General features: G+C 46.7%; 1 protein-coding gene across 1 annotated transcript; it reads right to left on the bottom strand.

Annotated features, from left to right (window-relative positions):
- Nucleotides 1–9,309: 9,309 nt before the first annotated feature.
- Nucleotides 9,310–26,600, bottom strand: TH (tyrosine hydroxylase). Its single transcript, XM_063397322.1, has 13 exons — nt 26,511–26,600; nt 21,885–22,088; nt 18,342–18,516; nt 17,459–17,547; nt 17,185–17,252; nt 15,390–15,440; nt 14,466–14,611; nt 13,967–14,102; nt 13,770–13,839; nt 13,414–13,470; nt 12,737–12,832; nt 12,440–12,573; nt 9,310–10,154 (listed from the first exon to the last, which is right to left on the bottom strand). Exons 1-13 carry the CDS (start codon nt 26,598–26,600, stop codon nt 9,995–9,997), a joined length of 1,476 nt encoding a protein of 491 aa, XP_063253392.1. The 3' UTR covers nt 9,310–9,994.
- Nucleotides 26,601–27,790: the final 1,190 nt, after the last annotated feature.

The raw sequence follows: 27,790 nt of genomic DNA, 5'->3' as shown, positions 1-27,790 counted from the left end.
GGTTACAGTGCTGGAAAGGATGGGCAGGCACAGCAGAAAGTGCTGGGTGCTATAAGCAGTCAAAGCAGCTAGCGGGTAAGGAGGGAAGTGCCAAAAAACAAAGGAATGTTTTTTACTGGCTCAGGCTGGATCTGTCCCAGCTGTAAAGTGGTCTCATGGATTGAAAAAAGTCATTGTGTCACATACTTCTGTGTTTTTCTCCACTGCACGGTGGCCCAAAACCCCATTTTTCTCTATGACTTCTGGCTGTGCTGCTTGCTCCTTCACCATCACATGTAATACCTCGAGCTTCAGCACTTCAGGTTCCTTCAGCTGGACTGGGACCTGAGACAGGAGCTGTGATTTTTTTCCCTCCTTCCCCCTCACTCTTAGAGCATCATCCACGTGGCATTTGGTGTTTTGCTGACTGGCACAGTTTTGTACCAAAGCACCTTTCCTAACACTGCATCTGGCAGTGAAAGAAACCCATCTCATCATTGCTCTTGTGAGCTGTGGGTGCTCCCAGACATCTGTGTTCCTGGCATTGTCCTTCCTCTCTCCCTGGATGCTCCACTGGGGCCAGGAGGTGCTGAGGACTTGCAGAAGGGCTGCCCCTTTTTCTGCTTGTGGTTGGCTGGACCCCACTGTAGAGTCTTCTGATCTCCCCTGCCAGGGAACAGGAACTCCCAGGTCTGATACCATTAATTATCGCAGGGTAAGTGGATTGTTTTGAGCACTTAAAGCTACTTTAGGGATTTGGATGCACATTGGTAACTAGTCCATAAGCTTTCCTATGGGTTCCTAGACAAGGAGGTGTAAATCCTGCTGATAAGGCTTGTTAGTGATAGGGGGCTGGGGAGGGGAAGAAGGGGGGGCGTTTGGAGCCAGGCACAGGGATCTCCGGGGCCGGGAGGGTTAAGCCCACTGCTGCAGCCCCCTCCTCCTGCTGGAGAGCCCCTGGCTGGGGGCAGGCACTGGGGTGCTGCGGGCAGCCGGGGTCAGGCTGATTTACAGCAGCAGAGGAACCGGGGCTGTTAATTCAAAGTTGCCGCTTATCGGTGTTTGGAAAGCAAGCTCCGATCTGTTGGTTAGCGATTTGGCCTTTGCTGTAAATAGAGGGGCCCCGTGCTTTGCTCTGACATTTTTGTCTTATTATCTTGTCTCAGCCTCCGAGGGAGGTGGGAGAGTTATTTAAGGCTGACCTTAGTGGAAGGAAAATGAACAACTCCCTTACCCCACCCTGTTATTCTCTCACAGTCCTGGGTAACAACTGTTGCACTGAAGTATCTGTGCAAGACACTTAATCCTCCACCATCCCTGAAAATATTTTGTAGATCAACTCACCCTGCTGTGCCCAGAGAAAATAATCACAAAGACACCAAGTAGAACTAATGTCAGGAGTAAAAAAAAAAAAAAAAAAAAAAAAAAAAAAGTATTTTCTGTTATTATTTCTCCAGAAACATCAATGAAGATGGGCCTTGAATCCACCAGAGAATGGAGTTCACCACTTGGCCTGTTCAGCCTTGCATTGCTGTAGTTCAGGTTTAATTCAAATTTTCGTATCACGAGTTTGCAAAGCAGTTGCTTCATCCCAAGCAACTAAAGATAAACCTCTGAACCTAATATACAGAAACACGTATACAGTGGCTGGTTGGAGCTGGAGGGAGTATTTTGGATTTGGAAAAAATTGGATTGAGACCCAAACTCTCTACAGCTCTGCAGTAGAACGTTCAGGGGATGTACAAGGAGTCTGTGTGGGTCCCATCCATCCCTGTTGGGGTGTGCATGGGTTTTGGGAGGTTTGCTCTGTACAGAAGTAAATATGTGCATGTGCTACAGCTGCCCCTGAGTGATTCACATTTTACACAAGATGTTCAAAGTGAATTGGTTAAGAGAAATAGGAAGAAATACTCGTTCATTTGGAGCATAGCACTTGCTAGGCTGAAAAACATCTAATCTCCAAACGCTGATTTTATTGACCTGTCGCTGCCAACCCCACCAGCTGCACAACGAGAGTGCTGCAAGGCTACAGTAGCACATCTGGGGTGCAGACACCTGGGGTTTTTCAATCCCTTACCTAACCTTTACAAACATCTCTATTCAGTTAAAAACGACAAAACCAGAAGAAAATAAAACAAAAAATCACCACCCAAACCCCCCTCCTGATCAGTTTTCAAGGCATTTCAGATATTCTCTGCTTTCAGCTGTGCCAGAAAAATGTCAAAAGATCATCTTTCCACCTAGAAAACCTAGCGTTCTTCCAAACATTGTAATGAACAAGTGTCAGAAAACTGAAAACAAATTCCTGTCAGTGGAAAGTGCAGTACCCATTCTGGTCCCTGGGGAAAAAACCAAGTCTGATTTGAGCTGGATTAGCAGCACGAGTGACAGCTCAGGTCAGCCGCAGCCTCATCCGAATCAGTTCCCCTCTCTGGGGAGGCGGTGCGTGTGTGCGCGCATACCTGCGGCTAGAGGATTTGTAAATAATTGAGTTCTTCTGATCCCCACCACCACAGCGCAAGAAGAAAGATTCGGTCCTGAGGGGGCTGACAGAGGTTCAAGCCCCAGATCTGCCACTTAGACGCTTCTTCCCAAAGCTGTTTAGGCATGTAATTACTTTTCCGGCTCTGTGCCTGGTCTGAGTCTCTGATTCTCTGCCTCCTTTTATCTGTCAGCTTTTTACAGGGACAAGAGTACTCCTCTACCTCCCAAGCATGTAATGAAGATGAATTCATTACAGCTGTAACACTTTAACGAGCACTGTGAAGATACAGGGTATCCTTACAAGTCCTAAATTAGGAAACTCCCTCTCAGAGTGTGCTGGGGTGCCTGGATGCACGGCCCAGATCTGTGCCAGCAATACGTTAATCCACCTCTGTGCATGATTCTGGAAGGGATTTTAACAAGAGAAAGGGTCTGGCACTCATGTAAAAGCCAAGCTTGCAGTAGTGACTGAAATTAGTTTATTTTAATGTGAGGATAACTCCAGAGTAGGAAACACTTATGTGATTGGGCATATCTTCTGGTCTCTGGATGTGCATCCCGATTCCTGGGCACCCTGTACCCCATCCACTTGGATGCAGCAGACACAGAAATAGTGAGAAATGCTGGGAGAAAATGTCTTTAGTGAAGTAAAGTCCCCTGGTGTTTTACGGTTTAAAAGAGACCTCCCAACTACTGTTTCATGAATAATTGTGCAATTGGTAATATCCTGCCAAAGAAAGACTTAGATCATCTCATCTGCAAAGCATTTTCCCCCTCCAAATAAACATTTTTCACGAGCCCAAGTTGCAGGTCTTCCACCATAACATGCCCCAGGCTGGATTTTGCATGCTGCCCACAGGCAAGTCAGGCGACCTGAATCTGGACAGCAGAAAAATGCAAGAGTCAAACTCAGGATGCTAGACCAGAAATATATTTTTTTATTCTTAATATCATGTGAGCAGCAGCACAATTCCAAAATGAAAAATAATTCTGTTTCATATTTCTTTACACTGAGAGACAGACAGACAGATCCACCCACAGCAGCAGCAGCAGTGACAACAGTGAGACCGCTCAGCGAGGCGCTGAGACAGGCACACACCAGAGGGGTGGTGGGGCCTGGCTCTGAGGAAGGCTTTTCCACTTTCTTCCTCCCTTGCCAGCCCATGCTCCACCTGGGGGAGTGTTCTACCTGGGCTGACCCATCACTCTGGTTTTCCCCAGTCACTTCTTGCAGGGCTTGCAGTCACGTTTGGTGAGGTATGGGGGAATGGTGTGAAGGATCCCATGACCCACCCAAAGGACGTGAGCTCGTGCTTAGCTCTAAGCAGCCATAGAATTCCACAAATCTGCTCCACGGTTAGGAAAAAGGAAATCATGACATCTTTTGGTGAAGGGTGTGACTGGGTAGGTCCTCACAGTCTTTTTCTCTGGGTGATCTCGAGGCCAAGCTGTATTGGAGCTCTGACTAACCTGGTCTAGTGGAAGGTTCCCTGTTCCTGGCAGAGGGTTGGAACCCAAACCATTCTGTGATCTTGTTCAAGGCAACTCTACAAACCTAGCCAGCCTGGTGCACAATACTTGAGGGATACCTTAAGACAGAATTGAAAGCATGGGAAAAATCCAAGACAACTCAGGAAAAAGCCTAAAACCAGGAATACTGGAAGGCTGCAGGAAATCCCAACAATATCAGAGATTACAGCAGGGGCTGTGGGCGCCTCTGTAGTCCACAGGAAGCCGATGGGTGATAGAGACCAAATGTTTCCTGATATGAAAGTGGATGAAAAGAGACTCAAGTATTCACCCCTTCTGTTACGGGAAACAGCAATAATCTATACCAAGGCAACATCAGAACATCAGCTGCTTCAACGGGAAAACTGTGTTTTGAAAGGCTCTACCCAGTGACTTCAAATAAGCTTGTCTTTAGAAAAGGAATACCATCTAGTGGCCCAAAAAGGCAATAAGGATGTGCAATGGTAATTAGAGAATCGGATGAATTTAGAAAAAGAGAAGGAAAAACTACAGAAGTAAGGAGGGTGATTAACATATATAGTGCAGTGATTCACCCTGGAGCAAGGGAGAGCTCAAAAGGGACCTGATCATAGTAAATGCAAAGCTAAAATTAGACACTTGCAAAAGCAGATTGGGATGCAAAAATTAAAAATAACTGCTGGAGTTCCAGAAAGTGGTGTAGAGAACTGGATCGGGAGCCATCACAGGAAGATGATTTCAAGGATGATATGGGCAAATGGGAAAAGAAAGAGAAGTAGAGAATAGCAGCCTATCCCACAAAGTCTCCAAATGCTGTCCCGGGGTAGATGGGTATGGTAGATCAAACTGCTGTAACTGTTAAAATGAAAAAAAAATGACCCCAAGGCAGGTAGCTGCAGATATGAAGCCACTGAAAGGAAGCACAACAGTAGAGAAACTGCTTATATCTAGAATTAAATGACGATTAAGTGGTAAATTGATTAGTGTGTGCTCCACCAGCTTTTATCCATTGTACATTGGGCACCTCCTTGATAAATCTTTAATCTTGCCACCATGAGCATTTAATCAAATTGCTCAGCAGGACGGTAAGACAAGGACCCAACTGGCACAATCACTACCAGTCCATAAGCTGGAGGAAGATGGAGAGTCTGTAATAAACTGATAGGGACCTGCTGGAATGTCATGGACATGAGCAGCAGGACATGACACCATGGAGACACCACCCACTCCCAGTGGAGCACAGGTGTCTCCATGGTCCCTGGCAGCCCCGAGGCTGAGTCAGGCTCCTTGGACAGCAGACGAATCAGGAGAGGTAGTGGCACAAATGCACCCTCACGATTCACACGAAGCTTCCATATGGCAAAATGCAGGGGAAGAAGCAATTGACAGAGCTGCTTTCACATTAGGACACAAACAATATACCTTTACTTGCATCCCACAGGGCCGAGCACCTGCCCTGCTGCACACGCTTGTGTGAGCAAAGGGTTTGAACGATGTGTGCAGGGGACAAAGAGAAGAGATTGCCTTATGTGATGATATTCAGGGAACCACAGCTGCAGAAGAAGAGGTACAAGAGAGATACAGCTGAGATTTAAAATTGATAGACCAAACAGGATTTAATGTCAGCTTGAATATGGCACAATTAAAACAACCTTGAGTTAAATGCCTGGACTCTGAAACTGTTGAAACAAGAAGATGGATAAATGCTAGAAAGGCTAAGCTTTCTGTGAAATGAAGACTCCCACTAATCAATCCCAACTCTGAAGAGTGCTGGGAGAATTTTATTTCTTATGGAAGCATATCTATAGCTGTGCTAGTATCTTATGGCAGTGTATCCATCTTTGCTAATAGCAGCAGAGCGTTATGGAAATGACAGGAAAAGAATCAGGGAGAGAGCTGGAGCAAAGACCAAAACACTGCTTTATCTGACATGAAAGAAGCTGCTTGAAAAGCTTCTGCACTCAAATTCCTAGTTAAAGGAAAATTATTCATAACAAGAATTTCAACAGGAGCTGATACTGTGGGAGCAGTGCTGTTACAGAGAAATAGTGGAGGAAAATGGATACCAGTAGCATATGAGTCCTTTCCAGTGGCTGGACCAAAATTTCCTTGACCATGAGAAAACCTGGTTAGGGGCAGTCTGGGCTGTGATGGAGTTGGAGGCGTTTCCCCTCGACTGTGCAGTTGTACCCCAGTCTGCTTCTACTCTGCTTTTACACACAAAGGGAAGAAATTGATATTAATGTGGATATCCTTTGAATGGAAACCAGGAATGAACCAAAGTACTGCATGCTCATGGGAGTGCTACATTTGAACAAAGAGGAAAAATAACCCAAGACACTCTTATCAGTGGAATGAGGGAACAAATAGTGGGCAAACTAGAGAAAGGATCATGCCAAGGAGCTTACAGGCTGTGAGTAGATGACAAACCCTTCTACCAACATCTCCCTACAGATAGCTGCTATGCAGTAGTAGAACAAAATACTGGTTGCTTAATGGGGAGAAAAGCAGTGGTAAGCACAGGGTGGGACACCTATGAAGAAAACAGAAGTTCCACATTAAAAGCTTAGAGGGAGAGTGGAAATAAAATATATGTAAAGGATCTTAAAGTAACGTTAAGGCTACAAGCAATACTGAGAAATAATTTAGTAAGCAAGTAGACAAATTAACTCAGACTTTGTTTACTGCAGCCCCAAACAGGTCTCAGCTAAAAAAGGTGGCACCAATAGTGTGGCCAGTTGAATAAGAGCATGCCACGCTTCTTCATGTAGCTCATTATGACAGTCTAAGGTAACTGTCATAATGAGCTACATTAAAAAGTGCAGGGTACTCCGAAAAGAGTGCAAAGAGTTTATACTTGGCCTCAAATGAAGTAAGAAACATAGGACAAAAATTAAAATTGCGTAAGGCGTGCAGAAGTGGATTAGTAAAAGAAAGCTGCCAACTCTACTGCATTGGCTAAACTAAAGACTGCAACAAATACAGCCAAGGGATCACCCCAATAAACTGTCACAAACTAAAGAAGAATATCAGTAAATAAACACCTTTCCTGGGCAGGCTGAGGTTCTTCCACCTAAAAGGAATACAACCTCTGGAACTGTAACAATTCTGTCACAGCAAACTGTTCACAGGTGTGGAACAGCACCTGAGACAGGATAAGATGAACAGAGGGGAGGGTGGGGAAGGGGAGGGTTTAAGTGAAGGATTCAAGTCTTTATAACTAGCCTGGGGATTAAGCAAGAACTGTAAAAACCCTACCACCTGAAATCACCCAGAATGGTAGAAAGAAATGAGTCGGACTATTAAAAAGAATCTAAAGGCAATTGTAGGACAATATCCAAAATAATGGGCTAAAAAGTTAACCTCGCTATCAGTAGCTTTAAAGCAGGCTTGGTTTACAACTCTACCATATTTTGTTTGGATAGCCTGTCTCTTAGTGGCCCTGTGTCTAAGAGTCTAAAATATTATGGCAAGATAAAGAAGAAAGCAATGCTTTGGTAGAAGAAGCAACATGAGAAAAATGTGTAAGATGAGAGAGCAAGGCTCCAATTCATACACGGCTGCTGAAATAAGGAACCAAGTAGCATATTTGAAAACAGATAAAAAGGAACAAGGCTTAGAGACAAAGTGAAAGGGGACCTATTAAGTCACTAATAAGATAAATCCTCTAAGATATTAAATAGGTGAGGGCAATAGTAAATATAAACGAGTTCATGTTTTCTCAGATATTTCCCTAAGGGGCCAAAAAATTCTGGAATCTGTCACAAATTTGTCAAGAACAGAGACACCTAAAATGGCCCAGGGAGGGACCTCTGGCGCCTGTGCAGCCGGAGCCCCTGTACTCAGAGCCTGCCCCGGCTCAGCCTCGTGTCCCAAAGGCAGGGGAGTGCAACCTTCCTGGTGCTCACCTTTCCCCAGCTGCAGCACATCTGTTCGTGTGCTTGCACACTCATGGTGCTGGGGTACGCTGCAAGTTTTGCTTATTTGCTATTTTTGCAGGACAGCAGATTTTATTGCAGCTCCTCAAAAAAGCAGCAGCTGACAGAGTCAGGGAACAGCAATGCAAACTCCAAGACAAGGCAGAGGAGGTGAGGTCTCCTGCAGTTGCAAGGATTCCTAAATTGGCTTTTCACTCCATATTAATATGTTTGGTCTTTTTACAAATTGCATTAACTTTTGATATTTATGAAGGCAGATAATGACTGTGGAGTGCTTTGGACAGCTAGAGATCATCACATTCAAACATTCACAGTTCTGGAAGCCAGACCAGAAAACAAACACCTCCACAGAGATTCCCTGCCCGGTCCTGATCAGGAGCCTGGCATTGCTGCAGGGTTTGGAGCATCCTTGCTGCTCTCACAGGTAGCAACCCAAGAGCTGGGCACTACAAAGGAGAGGAGAAACAGCAACCTGCAGACCAGTAAAGTGGCACTGGTCTTGTTAACAAGGTTATAACCCATGCATTAACTACACAGACTTAATTGTTATAACTTGCCTGTTTATCTTTGTTTGTTTCGGGTTTTTGTTTTGTTTTTGTTTTTATTTTTGTTTGTTTTAGTCTGTCCTACTGAAGTCACCAGTAAGATTTTCATGGCTAGATAGCTAAACTGTGGCCTAGCCTGCTTTAGTCTTGCATATCTTGATCCAGCTACTTAATCTAATAGTAATATCTGAAGAACCCAAATGAAAATTTGTTACAGCTCTTAAGGGAGCCTTGAGAGTTACAGCTCATGATCTGGATCCACCCAGATTGGGAAATCATAGCTGCAGTTTTGGAAAAAGTGCTCTAAAATGACAATAACTGAATGAACTCAGTAGTTTTATCAGTTTACAGGAAAATCTGAAGAGAAGAAACAGCTTGAGGAAAAGCAGCTAACCCTGGTGTCAAACTGCTGATTTCAGTAATGGCCTTTTAAGCAATTTAGGAGGAATTTAGGAGGAAGGGTCAAATAAGAAAAGAAACAGAAATGAGAGACCGAAGCAGGCAGGAGACTAAGTGCTGTCAGTAGCTAAGGAGTTAAAATTTGAGAGAAGTGGAGGTAAAGCGCATATATGTGGAGGTCTGAAGTGGGATAAAGAGTAATGGATTGTAAATTATTATGACTGACCCACGGTAGAAGTAACACTGGAGAACAATGTTAGCCATGTTAATAGCCAAAACCTCACTGCCAAGTCTTGCAGTTCTTTAAAGAGAAAATTATAAAAATCATATATCGTGGATGAGGATGGCAGAAGTCGACAGAGAAATGTTATAAATGATCATGCAAACAGCTCTGTGTGATTCTCCCCTTCGCTGTCCCCCACAGCTGTTTAGCAGCCTCCACACATCCCAAGCCCAGCTCTGATACTGCACAGCTGCATAACCTTGGGCCAAACTTCTGAGCAAACCGCTAAGTTATGAGACAGCCTGCAAGCAGATAAGAAGGGCAAAAGCAGGGGAAGGAAAGCCGAGAGCTTTGGGTCAGATCAAGCCATTAATATCTATTCTGAAAACGGCATGAAACTGAGTTTGAGCACCCAAGCCAGATGTTTACCTTCCTTGGAAATGGCTAGCAATAGCATTAGTCACACACCTGAGCTATATCAGGTGATACTAATATTTGGGTAACTAAGAACAAGACTCATGGAGTTGCTTTGGGGATAAAAAAGGCAGATTAAATTAAAACAACTATCTCTTTTTTTTTTTCCTTTTTTTTCTTTTAAATAAAGTAGATTTTCTCCTCTTCCTTGCACCCAGGAACCTAGCACACAGCTCTTGACTTCAAATTTTTAGCATGGCCATGCTTTTTGTCTCTGCTAAGCCTCTTCCAGCAGTCAATAGAAAAGCTACCCAAAAAGCCAGGAGGCCTCGGGTGCGTCCCGCTGCCCTCCCCCGAGCTGGCCCTACATACAAAAGTGGAAAGCTGTTGGGGTAGCGTGGTGACAGGCAGCAGTGCCAATGTTTGGAGAGGACAGGTAGGAATTATCAGCCGGGAGCGAGGTGAGGTCAGGGCGGGCACGTTGGGTGGGGCTGAGAGGGGACGGAAATGGCTCAGTTCTTGTATTAACTGATAACATTGAGCGCGTTAATCAGCGAGTGCAGCTCATCCCTTACGCTCTCCAGGGAGTGGCAGATCGTCTGAGGGCTGTCCAGGAGCTCGATGCTGTGCGTGTAGGGCTCGTATTTCACCGAGAAGGGACGCTTGATGTGCGCCGCGTAGCTCCTGCAAGGGAAGGGTGCAGAAGGCTGGGTACAAGAGATGGGTCCTGAGTTTCCCTCCTACTCATCACCATTTACCCAGGAAGATCACCACAGGTTAATGCCTCCTTTAGGCAGCGTTTCCACCTTTCTAGCTCCACTATAGCAGTAGCTGAGGTCCCTTCTGTTATTCAGAGGAAGACCATGAGCTTGACTGTGGCTTTCTGTGGGCTGTACCAAACAGGAGGGTACATCAAACTGGTCACCTCCATGGCCATTGCCAGGCATCCACTGCTGCAATTTCTTTTTCAAAAAAATGCCAAGGAGATTTAGAAGCTAATTGCAGGGAAAGCCCGTGGAATTATCGTATTATATTACTAAATCCTTTCTGACATGCATTTACTGGCTAATCTCTGCTTGGGGAGGGGGGCACTAGCTGTGTGGCATATTAGGGATAGATTTGACAGGCAGTGGCTCAAACCTGAGCTAGAGGATGAGACTAGTGTTACCAAAGCCTTGTGCTTCAGCAAAGCTGCACTTCTGTACCTAAAGCCAAATGCAGTCTGAATCTCAGTGATGAACTTGAGATTTTACCTGATATCTCTCAAGAGCAAGACCTTGTTGTTGCTTTTCTAATGGAGCAGTATGTGGTCAAATGAAAGCAAATCAAGGCCAGGCTTTCCCCACATTCACTTGCAGCACTAAGATTTGTGTACTTGACAAGGTAGGGTTTTTTCATGAGGGGATTGTGTGAACATGGAGCTGGAAATGTAAGGTTAGGTGCTTGTGGCTGCAGTCCCATGCTGGAAAGGCTTGAGAACATGAGGAGACAAACAGCGCTAACAACAGGCATGCATGCTCCTCTCCTCTGCTGCGGCTTCACCCTTTCGCTCCTGAATTGCTTAGCTTAGGCTACCCTCTGGTGGCTACCGCGGGTCTGCTCTGGCGCAGGGCTGGGGAAGCGCAGCCCTTCCCCAGATGGAGACAGATGTTCCTCTAGCTGGTACTTCATGCCTAAGCCAGAATTGGAGGGATCTGGGGGAAAACACAGCACAGAGGGCCAAGGGGAAACACGGTCCAAGGTGCAGGCTGGCGCTGACAGCAAGCTGCCATGCCATTGCAAGAAAACAACGAAAAAAGTGTAAACAAAGGAGGTTTCTGCCTACTCACATTGTCCTCCTCCTAAAAGATGTGGTTCCTCTCAGTTCTACCTGGCAAAGTCCTGCTCACCTTTCTTGTTAATGTCATCAGCCACAGCGATGGCTCATAGCACAGCTGCTAATGGCTAGAAACCTGCCCTCCAAAATGGGTGTGCTCACTTGACACCTTTTGAAGACTTATAGATACAGCATGGCTGCTTGGAAGGGCACGGGAGGAGTGTGTCCTTCCTGAGAAGAGAGGTTTCTCTCCAGGTGTAACACTAATAGTCAGGCCCGTGGTGGCAGCTGCCAGTAATGCAAAAGAAACGATGTTTCAATGCTTTCACCTCACAGAGTAGCATCTGTGTGGTCCCTGAGATCTTTAAAGAGGATCATTTACAGTGCTTGTCACAGTCAAGACCCTCTAGCCTAATCTTGGCTCTGTATGTGGTGTATTTTCCCTTTTTAAATGCAAGGAAATGACTCATTAGGCAGCAGTTGGGTTTTTTAAAGCAACCTTGTGTATGTGTGTGAGCACGGGCTCTCCCAGTGCTTGCTTTTGAACAGCTGGACTCCAGGTTGTATGAACAGTGCAAGTGAGGGTAATAAAAGCAGGAGTTGAAATATAGCAGTCCACACCACGTTATTTATATTAAATACCCCCCTTGCAGGAACTGTAAAGTCATATACGTCATGTTCGCCTCATCCTGTCTCTTTCCTAAGCAAAGATAAATATGGTATAGGCAAAGCTTTTCCTCTGTCAATCAAAGCAATCTAAGGACTGGGCTTTCCTCCTGTGGGCAATCTGGGCATGATTAAGAAAATGCTCTTCTGAACACGTCTGTGGATAGAGCTGACACTTACCATCCTGTTTGCAGTCCCATGGGATGGGGAAACACAATAACCATGGTGAGATGGTGTCTGGGGCCCACTCACACATGTTTACCAGCCTAGGAGGCAAAAATTCGTTTTTTTCCCCTGGATAGAACTATTCATGTCAAGCATGCTCCCTGTAGGAACCGGAGAACTGCTTTACTTTGGAAAACCTGCTCAAAGTTTTCAGAACACTTCAGAGAACTTTGACTGAAAGCAGCCACAATGTCAAGCCCTGTTTCAAGATATAACATCTTAATTTCTTATTGTTTGGGTCTCTCTCATTGCCCAGTCCTACCTCAGTTTGTTTTTGGCATCGCTGAAGCTCTCGGACACAAAATAAACAGGCTGGTAGTTCTGGTCCTGGTAGGGCTGGACAGCTGCAGCATCAGGGTCAAAGTCCCGCACCTCTGGTTCGTCTGACAAGGAGTGCTGTGAACACAGCAGAAAAAATCCAGCATGAAACCAAGGGGATTGGGGAGCACGTATGGGGTAGGCAGAGGTGGAGAACGGATTGAGGAAAGTCGTTGTGCAGAAGCAGAAGGCGCTTTATTCTACAGGGTCTGGAGCAGAGGCAAGTTATGGTGGGACTTACTATGAGCTCCCCATAGGAAGAGAGGAGTCCAGCTCCGTAGGCTTTGACTATTCCATTCTGTCTGCAGAGCCCAAACTCCACTGTAAACCAGTAAAGCTGTGAAAAGAAAAAGAAAAATTCCTGTGAGACACAGCTCCTCATCCTAATCTCCCTGTCACTTCTGAGCCCTTGAATCATGGCCAGGGTCTGGAGTTGTTTAAAGGAACAGGCACCTGCCTCTTCATCCCCTCTCCACACTTTGCTTTCAGAGAAAAGTGCTAAACTAAGTTGCTGCTACACCAGGACAGAGTCTGTGTCTCTGGGCTTGTTCCATCTGCTGTGAGATGATGTTGTTTGGTGTCCTTGGAGCAGGACAGGTCACCTTGCTGAGGGAGAGCCAAAGGAAGGAGATGTCATTTAATCCCATCCCAAAGAGTCCCAGTAGTGCTGCTGTTGGAAATACGATGCTTGATGATACTACTGGTGCCCGAGAAAATTGGGTTAATGTGCAAGCGAGCTCTGTTCTTTAACTGATCTCTGCTCTGCACAGTCATCATGAAAAGAGCAGGGCTGGGGCAGCTTGGGTGGGAGCTCTGAGCCTGGATATCTTGGAATACCAGGCTGGACCAGTCCCCTTGATACCATATAAGCACTGCTGGAGGTGTTGTGCCCCATATCCAGCAAAGGGAAAAACTTACTGTTGCTAGTTTCTCAATTTCTTCATCAGTTGCTCCCAGAGACGCCAGTCCAATGTCCTAGGAAGAGAAGGGAAGGGGCAAACATCAGGACAGGTTTGGTCTGAGGGCCTCAGACATTGATTGCTCTGTTTTATTGCCACAAGACCACACATATTGCTGCCCTGCAGTGTCAGTCATCTGCTGGGACTTCATCGTGCTCAGACTAAAACCATGTAGTTGCAGAGTCAGTATTAGGGTCTTGGTCCATCACTAGAACTCTGGAACATCACGGTTAATGAGAGCAAGAAAGGTTTAGGTGACAACATCGGGGTTTGGATCCCCACCTCTCAAGGCGTAGAAGGCAGATAACACCTTACCTGAGAGAACTGGGCAAATGTCTTATCAGCCAGCATCGGGACGTGCCCCAGCAGCTCGTGACAGCAATCCCTGCCGACGGGAGGGGGGAAAGGAGGAAAAGGCAGTCAGCAGCAGACAGAGTGTGTCTGTTGGGGGAAGAGGGTAGCTGCTGGCAGGCTTTGTGGGCAGGGAGGCCGTGGGGCCGGGCGATACTCACGGCTCGGGGGAGTGCATGGGCGAGGACGCGTGGCGGATGTACTGCGTGCACTGGAAGACGCGGAAGGCCAGGCTGGCCAGGAAGTCCCGCGCGGACAGCAGGCCGGCCACCGGCCGGAGCTGGAAGCCGGTCCTCTCTGGAACAGCACACACCGTCTGTGGGGTGCACGGCCCCGGGCTGCGCTGCTGCTCCCAGCACGGTGAGCGAAGCGCTGCACCGGCCTAAGCTCTCTGCTCCTACCAGGAACAACACCTGCTCTGCTCTCCAGGTGCTCAGTAGGATCATCTGACCACGGGCTTGCCCTCCAGTCACAGCCCGCTGTGTTCAGCTGCAGTGCCCACCGCTTGGGCTCTACCTCTGTCCTCTGTGGGCAATGCACAGGCCACCAGCTCTCCTGCTAAATCTCAGCTCACACACTACTCCCTTGGGTTCAGGCTTCCCCTCTGTAGCTGCCCCCACTGGCAGACCCTGAACCTGGGTCCCCTGGGCTCATACCCACCTTTCAGGAAGCGGGAAACCTCCTCCAGCTGAGGGATGTTGTTCTCATTGTAGCCACAGAATTTCTCCAGTAGACTGAAAGCTTCAAGGTACTCCTTACAGGCATGGGTGGGGTACAAGCTCTTCAGGGTGCTGTACACCTCCTTCCTTCAGGAGGAGAAGTGGCAGACATTCACTGGTTAATGTGTCCAGTCCTCCCCTGTGCTTTGGCTATGCACTATCAGGGACTCATGTCTTTAGGCTCCATGTCCTTTTGCCTTTCTCCACCTAAGTCAACGTCTCTGCACACTGATGGAGGTATGTAAACATACAGGCACACACTCAAATGAACCTGCAAAGACAGCAGCAGCTGCATAGCAGCTGCACAGACCTCTATGGAGGACTGTATAAAAGGTATTAACTGGAATTAAAATATTCCCAGTTGGTTAACTCCTGAGGTTGCACTGTGAAGACAGTCAATAGAACCAGGAGACGACTTTGTTGAGATGCCTGTGTACTCAGCTCATATGAGCTGGCCTTGTTTTCAGAAACACTCCTGCAGCAACACTCCTGGGAAAAATCACATTCCAAGGGAGTGTTTTCCTAAGTGGGGGCTGTGAGGTACCACACAGATATTCACCATGGGCCTCATACCTCATTCCTGCAGCTGTGATAACTGCTCTTTGGAGGCTGCTACTGAGTCAGGACCCTTAGAGAAGTGTGACTCCAAATTATCTACCTTGCTCTGTGGAGGGGCTCTTTTGGAGGAAACTCCTGTGGGCTGCAGCATGAAGGTGTGTTCTACAACAAGCCATTGAGTAGCATGCTTGCACTCCTGACGCATTTTTCTAGAGGTCATACCCTAAATATTTGGGTTTTGATTCCTAGCTCCTAGTGGTGAAGCACTAGTAGTTAAATCAGCACTAATGATGAAATCAGTACTCACCAGGTAGCTGTCTCCTCTGCCGTGTACTCCACGTGAGGGATCGGGTCCCCACTGCAAAGCAAAGGCACCATTACTGAGCAGAGCCCCAGCCAGGCTCCTCTTCCCTCTGAGAGAGGAGCACTTTGGAGAAGCTCTGCATGACATTCATCAATCTTCTTTAAAAACCACAGAAGGGGGTGACAGGAAAGATGGAGCCTTAGTACTGGGTCATTTGTACAGGTGTAAAAAATACATAGATGCAAAGAAAAGAATGAGTCTGGTCAGAGATTATAAATGAACAAGGGATGAGCAAGATTTTAGCAGGCATAGCATTTACCAGGAAAAAAAATGGTTTGCACCAGAAAAAATTGAAAAACCCTGTGTGTGAAAATAAATTCATTTCATATGTCTGGACTTCAGGGAGCTGACGGCTCCAAGAATGAACCAGTGGCTGGGAGATAAAAGCAGCTAATACGGAAAACTAAATGCATTTGACCTGCAGGAAAATATATTGTCAGTAAGATTAAGGATGGCAGGAAAAGAAAATCTCAACATTGATGTAGAGGGGCATTGATGAAAGAAGACTGACAGTTTTGCTTTTTCTCATCACAGTTATGAATTGTATTTCCTACATCTTTCTTTTTTTGTGTCTGGACAAATGAGATATTCATATATTGTAAAGCACAGTTCCTGAAGGGATGCTACACATAAATGCTTATAAATACACAGGCTCATAAATGCTAACTTGCAGGTGAGATGTTAGAGAAAACCTCTTAAACTGGTGCCTCATCTTAGGACAGTATTTATCCCTGTGTCACTTGAGACTCTTCCTCTGGCCCCATGACTTTCTGCACGTTTAGTATTTGAACAGGATAAAAACATCATTGTCCATATTCTGGGCTTCAAATTGGCAAAGTACTTGAGAACCAACAGCAGAAACCCTCACTGGGATCACACCAGTTGCAGAGGTTGCTCAAACAGGTGACCCAGATAATTTCTGTAGTCTGCTCTCAGCACTTAAAGTCCTGCTCAGAGAGGGAATGCTACGGTGAAAGGCAGCGTCACTGAATAGGATCTGAGGAGCATTTTACAAACCTAACTGAACATAGACTCTGTTTGATGTTGTAGTGAACACGCTGAGTGCTAGCACTGCATATATCAGAACAGAAGTATTAAGTAAGACTGCAAGACACAGTCTTAAATCTATATAAGACAATGATGAGAACATTACTGGAATCTATTTAATTTAGCAGACAGAGTTAGGAGGTGAATCATTTAGCCTATAAATACCCTCATAGCAAAAACAAAAAAAATCTGATAGTAGTATTTTATCTAGTAGATGAAAGGCATGTGTGATCCATTGGGTAAAAGCTAAAGCTATTGAAGCCCAGCTTAGAAATAAAATCCACATTTTTTCATGACCAGGATAATGAACCCTTGGAACAAATTTCCTGGGCATGGGGTAGCTTTTTCAGCATTGAAACACTGCAGTCAAAATTAGATGCCATTCTAAAGAGATGCTACATTTCCAAATGAAGTTTGAGGTCTGATGGATATATATATATGGCTTTTGTTATGCTGGAGATTTACTCTTACTATATCCTTACCAATGTATGAATTAATGACAACAGATATTTTTTTTAATTAAAAAGAGACTGTAATGCAAAGAGAGAAGACAGACACGAAGGGAGCTGGAAAGGCTGAATGGGGAGACAAAACATAAATGAAGAGAGGTGTCATACAGGTAGTAAAATGATTGCCAATAGGCTCATTGACATGCCATTATCCCCACATGAATGTTAGGAAGGAGACTTACTGCTTATAGTGAAAAGCAATCTCTGCTATTGATTTCCTTCTCTGGCGATATACTTGGTCAGAGTAGCCCTGTGGTGACAAATAGGAACAGAGACAGGAATTTAATGAGTTACTAAAGTTTCTCACCCAGGAAAATCCATCACTGGCTGGAGAGACATCTCTCAAGGCAGCAATCGCACTGCAGACCCCTGATCAGCTGCACTGATAGGTGTTCTCAGCTCCCTGCCTCTGCAGGACAGCTCAGCGGGAGGGGGTGCACGCACAGACTCACTCACCGGGTGATCCAGATCCAAGTCAGGGTCAAACTTGGTGACCAAATGGTGGCACTTGTCCAATTCACAGATTTTCCTGGGAAACCAGTGAACTGTGTGGAGAGAGAAAGTGACAGTCCATCTGTGGAGATGAAGCTCCCCTAAAGAGAAGGGGCTCTGAGATTGAGTAAGATACACCTGATCTGGTGTACCAAATGCACACATGCAACATGGCACTTCCAGCTACTTCCAGGCAGTAGTTTCACAATCTCAATGCTCTTTTCCTACAGTCATGTGTAATGCCATGATCTGCATTTTATGACTTCCTTGCCCATCACTCAGCAGAGTATTTTATGACAAAATTAAAGAAGAAGATGAAAATTAGATTTTACTGAATGAGTCACGTTAAAAAAACACCCAGAGATCCTGCTGGTCATAGATCTCTAGGGATCTCTAGAGTTATTCTCCTACAGTATTATTCTACAATAATCATCCTATCTTCAGAACAGGATGGCACAGGAAGTGTCTTGTAGATTAGTGCTTGAATCTGTACAGAGGTCCTAACACTTCGATAGGACACTACTTTGCATTTATAATATAAAATGCTGGAGTAGGGACGGAGAACTCATTAAGAGAGGTGTGAATAAAGCATGAAATTTGACCTCTTATTTCTATTTTTTTTTTTGATCTTTTACCAGAAGAATGGGCAATGGAGTCTGTTGAGTAAAGGACAAGGAGGGAAATTACTTTCAGGATTCAGGTATCCCAGAGGCAGTCCCTTCTGGTTTGCCCAAACTAAGCACACTGCAGCCCTTTCCCTTTACTGGGAATAATGAAGTCTCCACCCTGTTTCTACAGGGAGACCCCAGCCTCTCCACACAAATGAAAATTTTTGTACGCTCCTTACATTTGTCTTCCTTAGTGGTCCTCACATCTTCTGCTACCCTCTTGATGGAGCTAATGAAAGTATTGAGGTCAGAGCTGTGGACTTCACAGCGCACAAAGTATTCCAGTTCAGCGCTCCCTTCACGGGGCTTTCGGCTAAGCCTGGTCTCCAGGTGATGAATTTTAGCTTCAAATGTCTTTTGACACATGGAAAAGAAGAAAAAAAACCCACATTAACATTTGAAACACCTTCTACTATTACCCAAAGATGCCCATATGGACACAGAAATATAGAATGGTTTGGGTTAGAAGGGACCTTAAGCATCATCTTATTCCAGCCTCCCTGCTAAGGACAGGGACACCTTTCACTAGACCAGGTGCTCGGAGCTCCATACAACCAGGCCTTTAATACTCCCAGGGAGGGGGCATCCAAAACTCTGGGCAGCCTATTCCAGTGCCTCATCACCCTCACAGTAAAAATTTTTCCTACTATCTGACCTAAACCTCTCTTTCAGTTTGAATCCCCCCCACCCCGTCCTGGCACTATGTGCTCTTTTAAAAAGTCTCTCTCCATCTTTCCCCTTGGCCCCCTTCAGTAGTTAGGAGGCCGCAATTAGGTGACCAAGAAGCCTTCTCTTCTCCAGGATGAACAATCACAGTCTAGGATGGATTCCTTCTTGTTGTTTTCTTCACGCCCCCACCTCCCTCCCATATAAACACACTTTCCCATTAACTCCACATTTTTTCCCTCTGCACAAACACCGAGGCTGTTCAGTAACAACCAACAGAAGACTTCCACCACGGTGGAGAAGCTCAAGAGAAGCAGCTGATGTGGCAGACTGCCTCGTCCCATCTTCTCTTCCCAGCAGCTCCCGAGGTGTGTGCCGGCGGGTCTGGCCGGGCGGTGCGGGGCAGTGCGGGTCTGGCGGGGCCCGGTGCAGGGTGTGGTGCGGGTCTGGCGGGGCTGGCGGGGCTGTGCGGGGTGAGGTGCGGGTGTGGCGGGGCTGTGCGGGGCGGTGCGGGTCTGGCGGGTCTGGCGGGTCTGGCGGGGCTGTGCGGGTGTGGCGGGGCCCGCGGGGTGCGGTGCGGGTCTGGCGGGGCGGTGCGGGTCTGGCGGGGCTGTGCGGGGTGCGGTGCGGGTCTGGCGGGGCCCGCGGGGTGCGGTGCGGGTCTGGCGGGGCGGTGCGGGTCTGGCGGGGCTGTGCGGGTCTGGCGGGGCCCGCGGGGTGCGGTGCGGGTCTGGCGGGGCGGTGCGGGTCTGGCGGGGCTGTGCGGGTCTGGCGGGGCCCGCGGGGTGCGGTGCGGGTCTGGCGGGGCGGTGCGGGTCTGGCGGGGCTGTGCGGGTCTGGCGGGGCCCGCGGGGTGCGGTGCGGGTCTGGCGGTGCGGTGCGGGTGTGGCGGGGCCCGTGGCCCGGGCGGGCTGGCGGCGCGGCGCTGGCCGTGGTGCTGAACGCCGCGGCTGCCGCGGCCCGCCCGCACCGCCGCTCCGCTGGGTTCACCGCCAGCACTGATGTCGTTTGGGCTCGCTGTGGGAGCTGACTTCCCCCACGGAATAAGGGGAGGAAATGCCGTCTGTGGTCTCCCAAAGGGCCCTGGTAGATTTGTGGAAATTTTCTTTAGTTCAGTGAAAACTGGCAGTACAAGTCCAAGGCTCTAGGCAATGACCCAACCTTCCCAAAGTTCCCTCAAGACCTTTGATAGGGGAAGGGACATGATTTCTTTTGTTAATCAGAGGCAAAAAGATGAGAAGGAACAGATGTGATGCCACAGGTAAATTAAGTTTAGGATGGTGGTTTTTAATGTACCTACCAACTTCACTATTACATTGTCCCCTCAACAATCGATACCTTTGCATTAATCTGACAGCCGTGATTGCATTACCTATGCTTCAGCTGCATGTAACACATACAGAAGAGTGAAACCAGCTTCCCTGCAGCCTGGTTCATGATGAGGCAAATGTCATTATGCCCGTCTGCTTTCATATCTTGTACCTGCATTGCCAGAGGGACCTGGGAAATGAATCAGCCTCTGTTGGGACTTGACATGCTTGTCTTTTTATTATATTTAAAGCTCTCTCTGTGACAAGCTCAAAGAGCTTTTTTGCTCCAGGAAGAAATAAATAATATTTGAACATAAGCTGCCACAGCTTCTGGCTTGATGTTTTAAAAATTGTTTAAATTACAGAGTTTAAATGCAGTGTAACATAAAATCAACCAAGTACAAGAGGCTACACATCTGTTTCATACCCACTGAGCAGCCTGTTCAGTGTTACACTGGTGGTTTTGTCATGCTTTATCTGGCATCTGTGTGCTTCTGGGAAGGAGACCCCAGTCATCGCAACACATGAGTTTTGTCTGAAAAGTTTGTCATAAAGGTTCTTTCAGTCTTGAGACAAGAACAATATTTTGCCTAGAAAACAGCTTTTTTTGCAACAGTCCTTGTAGAGGAATTGTAATTGCTGAAGATCTAAATGTTTTTCATAAGATTATCAGAGGTAATACTAAGTGGGCAATGAATAAGTAGAATGCCCTACAATTTCAGGGAAATATTTATCCCCCAAACACACTCTTTGTAGGTTTGCAGTTTTTAAGTAGCAGGTTCACTGTAACGTGTGCCCCAAACAACCTGCTGTGACTGGACCTGCTCTGAGCAGGAGGGTGGACCAGAGACATCCAGAGGCCTTACAAGCCATGTGACTGGTTAATAGGAACAGATTGTCCTCTCCTCTCACTGCTGAAGTCAATGAAATTAAACTACCATAGATAAAATGCATCTCAGAACCTCAGTTTGCAAAACACTTTTGAATCATTCTGGATGAAAACACACTACATGACTGCAAGCTGTCATGCTTGGATTACTGTTTAAATAGGCAGCACTTATCTCAGTCTTTCCATTCATGGCACTGAGATCGTATATAATGCAACATTACATTGCTGGCTAGGGGAAAAAAGCTCAGTTACCAGTTTTCCTTGTATTAAAGGCATAGACAGGATGCATCTGTGAGGGGAACCAACAGAACCTTTAACATCAGAAGGCTGAATCAGAATAGTCCTTGAAGTAGAGAGGTAATTTTGAAATCAATATGCCAGTTTTACACCCAGGGCAAAGTTGTTTCTGTAACTATTTGACTGAGGACCAGCGTGGTAATGATCCACACGCAAGGTGAGTTTGTTCTGTAGTCAGGCAGGACACACAGCTTACTTTGAATGTGGGATCAGAGCCCTGTGCCTGAAAGTGAAGTGCTGAGCAGTGGGGAGGGCTGTCAGACTATGCGATGAGCCATAAGGGTGTGGAGTGTGAATCTGAAAATGATTAAGCAAAATTAAGGCCAGAGCTTAACAACACTGCAAGACAGAGGTACGCCTCCTTCTTAGTGATGGCAAGTGAGGACACACCGGGGCATCAGCAAAGCATGACTTCAGAGATACCAGACAATTAACTGATAATTGAAGTCGGCAGGCCTAGATTGAGTCTTCTCTATTGCACTGAAGTGATGCTTCTCACAGCTCAGTCATGAAACCTGAAGTGTGTTCCTTGAGTACCACACAACAGATTAGGTACTCACCTCAAATACCTTAAGGACACGGGACAGTGGTGAAGTCTTGGCTCCCTTGAGCATGAAGAAGAGGTTCAGCATGGCTCTCCCATCCTTCTCCTCAAACACAATGGTCTCTGTAGCCTCTGCGGCATCAGTGGCAGCAGCTGCAGCCTCTCTTTCCTTCCTGGCATCTTCAATGAGGCTTTGACGTCTTCCAATGAACCGTGGAGACTGAAGGCAGAACAGAAATAAATAACACTGCTCACAGAGAGGTAGGAGGTCAGAGGGATTCCCGGCAGCTGGATGAGATGTGACTGGTATGTGTCAGCAGAGGAAGCAGGGAAAGGCTGGACTGACTTGTCTGGCTTTGTAGAGGAAGATCTGCTCATGAGGACTGAGGTTTTAGAATTGAATTTTCAGAAATGTGGGGCTTCAGGGAAAAAAAACCTGTGTAAAATATCTTTTTAGCATAATTGGAGAGTGGGCTTCTCCCCTCACCTCCCCTAGCAACAGTTTTCAATATTCTCCAAAAACACCAAAACCCAGAAACAATCTTATGTGGTTTTCAGGTGTCTGATGAACTCAACCGGAGAAAAATCAGATAAACCTGAAGTCATCTGAGAAAAGATACTTTGTGAGGGACAGGTGAAGCCCACAGCTGTGGCCTGGCCAGGAAACATGAACTGTTTGCAGGTGTATTAGCAGAGCAGCTTAGCAAAACTGCTCCTGGGATCCAATATGACATTTACTTTTGACATTAAGTGGATGCTTATCCATTGAAGTGTAATTGAAACCACAACCATATACCCCAGAAAATAAATTCCTCCCACTTATCTGTAGATTTGTTTTGTCTCAACAAACTCTCGCAGATTTCTGTTACTTGGAATTGAACCTAAAATGCAACTCTGTGCCTGAGGTCATGTTAGGACACCTGTTTATATTTATAGTGAACTATAAGCTATTTCAATCACTGCTGTTTCTTTTGTTATACTAAGAGTTCATATACAAACCTATTTGTTCTTGGTCTTTCTACAACCTATTTCAAGGAAACTCATCTGGTTCCAGTTTTCTGCGTTCAAGATCCAAACCAGATGACAAACCTCCAGAGCTTGCTAAAAGAAAACCTGGGGCAGCACTGAAGAAAGACACAGAGTGGGGCTGGCTGCAGTTTTCCCTGTGATTGCATTGAAAATATTTAGAAAAGAGATACATGCTAACTAAGCAGCACTTTCCCTAGCTTGCAAAAATTAAGAGTGTTTTGCTTTTAAAAAGGCAGCCTGATTGACTGCAAAGTTTTTATTTTCTCTCTGATTTTCAAAGCCCACTATCAGTAACTTATGTTTCCTGGGAGAATCCTCTTGAATGCTTTAGCAGTGTAAAGCTGACATTTAAAGACAGCCTCAAAAACTCCGCACATCGAGGCACCAGCCCACGCACCTCTATCTGGCCCTTTTTCAGTAGAGATACCCCTCCAAAATTATATTTCCTGATCCACCCTTTATTCCTCAGGGCACAGAAAAACACCTTCTAACAAATAAGTGCATGCTGCTGTTTGTCTAAATTGGTGGTATTGGTGCCCAAAGAGAGCAGACATCTAACAAGTGACCTCAGCTGTAACTTAAAAATCTTGTGAGCACGTGCTCAGCTTTAAGCATGTTTTCCATCACTGCCAGGTTTTAAGCTAAGCTGGTGTTTACCTTAAAGTGCCTGCAATAAGCAGGGCAAACAGCCTTGTGCCAGCCAGAAAAAATGAGCTCCACAGCCACCCCAAGCCAGGCAGTGCTTTACCTAAGGATGCTCTGTCACACTGCGCCCAGAGGTGCAGCAGGATTTAACCGCTGGGTTGGAGAAGGGTGGAGGAGGGAAATCAGACCCCCGTATTTATGCTGTAAATCAGGTTAAAATCCAACAGGGTGGGGTTGAAAATCCCAGAGTTGTGTAACTGGAAAGCTGCACCAGGAGAAGGAGACTCAACCAGTCCCACACATGTGCTGGGACTGGGTGGTCCCTGGCAGACAGGAGTGGGGGCTTTGGTCCCTGTCAAGGGGTCCTGGAAGATTTTAGCTGCATGATGGCATAGTTTAGGTGGGTAAACTGAAAAAAAAATCAAAACAAAGCAGGAAAAGGCTGAATTTTGCTTGGGAGAAGAGGGCTGAGAGGGGTCTGCCTGCCTGCTGCCTCCTCTGCCAGGTGAGGGCTGCCTGGCTGCAGGTTCCCCGTCTCACTGTCCTCAACTTTCCCCCTCACATTTATGCTCATTGGTCTATTATCTTCTTTTGCTGGAAATTAGGAATGTGTCATATATAATACCCAAACTGATCTCATGATAAATGCCTTCCTTCCTTCCAAAGACACCATTATATGGTATTTCTGAATTGCCTTGCAGACTCGCTCCCTGAGTGTATATCTGGCTACAGTGAGAACTGTAATTTGATTTTGCAAAGCATTTATTTGCTAACCAGGGCCTGACTCATTCACCTCTTCTGAAGGTTAGCTTGCACCTCTTATGAAGGGGTTGTTCATTTTTCCTTCCTCGAATTTGCTGCAACTCAGAGTGCCTAGCGTGCGTATTGTCATTAAAAATACTATGTTCTGAGCTATTTTGTTGCTTTTCCCCTCCAGCTTATTATTTGCAGCAATCAGGATGGATTGTAAAGACTGAGGACATTAATGTCCCACCCCTGCTTTCCTGGGTGCTTTTTCCTGCTTTTTTGATTCCAATGACTGCCTCCTGCCTGGCTCTGTAACCAGGGTTAGCTAGCTACAGTCCCAGGGTCTCTTGCAAAAACTATTAGCAGCAGAAAAACTTAATATGTAACCAAAGATTTTTCCATGGAGTTTGATGCTTGGCTGGCCCAGCTGACATGTAAAATACCTGCTGGTGTAGAGGAGCTCTGGGATTGCAAAGGTCTGGATTTCCCCCCCAGTTTGCTGTTTCCTCTGGCAAGGGAACACCTCAGACCTGCCAGAGGTGATGTGATGGTGGGTGATGGCTGTGTGGCAGATCACCCACGGTCACAGTGACAAGAGGAGGGCCAGGGACATGAGGTGTCACATACAAATGCAGAGTCATGCCTCTTGCCAGGCAGAAGCCAGGGTTGTGGAGACCTCCTGTGCTAGGTGAGAGCAAAGAGAAAAGCTTTTCATGCATCCAGCTCTCAGAGCAATCCTCACAGGACAAAGTTTTCATTTTATTTGTTTTCCCTTGCCTGAAAATTTCCATTTCAAAACAACACAGAGTAAGGCTTTGTGTACCCTCCAGGCCGGAGGAGCCACTCACCCAAAGCAGGTTGCCTCACTCCTGTCAGCTCACCTGTTGAATCTGAACTCCTCTGGCCCCTCTGTTCAGTGGCCCGTTTTTTCATAAAACACAGAGCAGAACCCCAGAGGGTGTAATAACCAAACATTCTTCACTTCTCCAGACACTGAGCATCTCAAATCCTGATTTTACAAGCTGCCTGGAAAATATCAGGTTTTCAAGGGCTACTCAAGTGTTCATTATTTTGCCGGAATGAAAAGGACTGTGTCAGAGGGATGTCTTCCCTGATTTCCATTTATTAGAGAAAGCAAGCTTACCTCCTTGTTTCATAAACGTTTCCCTCCTTTTCCAGCAAACTCCACTCTCCAAAACACCTTTCTGTCAATGTAGTGGTTGATTTTAGTGAGGCAGAGCATTGCACAGGGTTAAGAGGAGAGTGGGTGAAAAAGGTAACAGGGAGAGAAAAGGGGAGCTCTAAAAGTGACCTGCTGGAGTCACACTACAGACATCTGCCAAACATATCTGCTACCTAAGCCATCTCTATTCCTAAGTTTCCTCCTGCTAAGCATCCCAAGGGGGTCCCCTCCTGGTGCACCCATTGCCACTGTCTGTTTTGGCTCCTGCATTGTCACCTGCTGCCCATCCACATCTTTGCCCCGCAGGACCATCCAAGACTCCATTAGGAATCTTCAAGCTCATCCTGCCTGGCAAGGCTTTGAAGAGCTGAAATGTCCCTCTCCCTACAGAAAGTCTGATGGGTCGGCCAGGCTTGGCTTTCTAAAGACAGTTGACAGCTCAGGGGGAAGTTTTCTTCTCCCTTCCCTGACACGTTCGGATCTGGTGTGTGCAGAAGCTTTCCCTGGGCTAAATACAGGGCTGAGAACACACCAAGGAGAGCTGGGAACAGAAATGGGGGAAGGATGTTTTGGGAGATAAACTGGGTACAGCAGCCACAAACAAACAAGTTAAACTGACTGTGCCTTGTGTGCTGTCTGAAATGACAGCCTCACTTTTTTTATTATGCTAGAACAGGTGAAATCTCTGCAGTTTAATGCCTTGAAATCTGGAAATCATTAAGATCTACAAATTGCCTTTCACAGGGGGATTCCTTGTTATTCTTGATGAGGTCTGTGGGTTATTCACCTTACTTTTGGTTGAGGTGGTTTCATTATTTCAAGTTTCCACCCCTTAACTGTTTTCATTTCACATGTATCAGTATGTAGAGAGAACAGTTGGAGTAATTTCCTTTTGCCAGCCTCGAGCCCAGATGTGCCCAAGTCGGGGAAGTCCCACAAAGTGTTGGTCCATCTATCTCTGCCTGCCTCTGCCTACAGCTGTGGAAGAGGTTGTGGTTTTTGGAGGGGGGGGAAAGAAGTGGGGTAGGGTTGTCTTACCATGATGGCCTCGGCTTGCTTGGAGTCCAGCTCCGACACCGCCCTGCGGAAGCCTTTGGCTGCAGAGGTGGAGATGTTCGGGGTTGGCATCTTTGCTCTTCCACGAGCTCTGCTGTCTGCTTTCCAGCTCCTTGCCAGCTTTTTATAGGGCAGGGCTGACGTCAAAGACTCTTTCAAATCTTCTCTTCCCCTGCCACCTCCCCATCACCACCTCCCTCCTTTCTCCCCCTCAGGCTGAGAGGAGGAGGGGATGTGAAGGAGAGAAACGTGTCTGTCCCATTAAATCTAATCGTTACAAAGATTGCAGACACCCTGCCTTCACAGACCAGACAATCCCCCACCTGTTTTCCTGCATCCAAAAGATTCCTTTTCTAATTTACCCCTTCTCTCATTTCCCCTTCCTCCCCACTTCTGGATGGAGTTTATTCTCAATACATGTTTTCTCAGTCCGACACATTTGCTTTCCTAGCTTGGGAGTTGCATGAAAGGATTTTCATGTGTGAAAGGATGAAACAAAAGGAAGGGAGAGATTTAGCCCTTTTTTCCCCCTTGTTTGCCTTGTCATGGAGGCAGTAAAGTAATAGGAAAATAACACTGATTCCCGCAAGGCAGCTGCAGGACTGGATGCAGTTCTCATGTAAGCACCTCCCGGTGCCCGGCTGCTGACAACGCTGTGCCTTCCAGGGCTCCCCCACCACCCCGGAGCTTGATTTGGCCACACCACTCTGACAGCAGGAGGGCAGAATCTGACTCCTCACAAACGAAAAAGGCTTTAGAGGAAATAACCTGGAAAAACCATCTCAGTCCTGCCTTCCTAAGTGCTTTGCTCCTCTTGCAGTAATTCCTAAGAGACCAAATGCTTGAGTACAGCTGGGGCTGTGACAGTGTGACAGGTCAGACCCATCCCAAGGGTCTGACTGGCATTTTTCTCTGATTAGATTTGCAGCAGCCGTCCCACCCAAACAAGTGCTGTAGGAATGCATGGCCGTGCTTTGTGTGAGCCACCACCATCCTGGTGACAAGCCACTGAGTGGCACAGATCCCTGTGGCAGGAAACTGGTGGCCTTTCACCAGCTGACTGCCCCAGAGCTCACCACAACCTTGCTGACCATGGCACTGACGTCTGCTGGCGTTGGCGGCTCATCCTGCACTCTGAGGATAGCTGAGTTCATCCCAGCCTGCTGATGACTTCTGCAGTGCCAAAACCTCCAGAGGACCAGGAACCCACTGACCTCCTTGGGGGTGCAAAGCTGTTGATGTCTGCCAAACACCAGGGAGCA

Source organism: Prinia subflava, chromosome 5 (assembly GCF_021018805.1).
Source record: "Prinia subflava isolate CZ2003 ecotype Zambia chromosome 5, Cam_Psub_1.2, whole genome shotgun sequence".
NCBI classification, from domain to species: Eukaryota; Metazoa; Chordata; class Aves; order Passeriformes; family Cisticolidae; genus Prinia; species Prinia subflava.
Note: the sequence above shows the minus strand (reverse complement) of the source record. Positions and strands in the feature narration are given on the sequence as shown.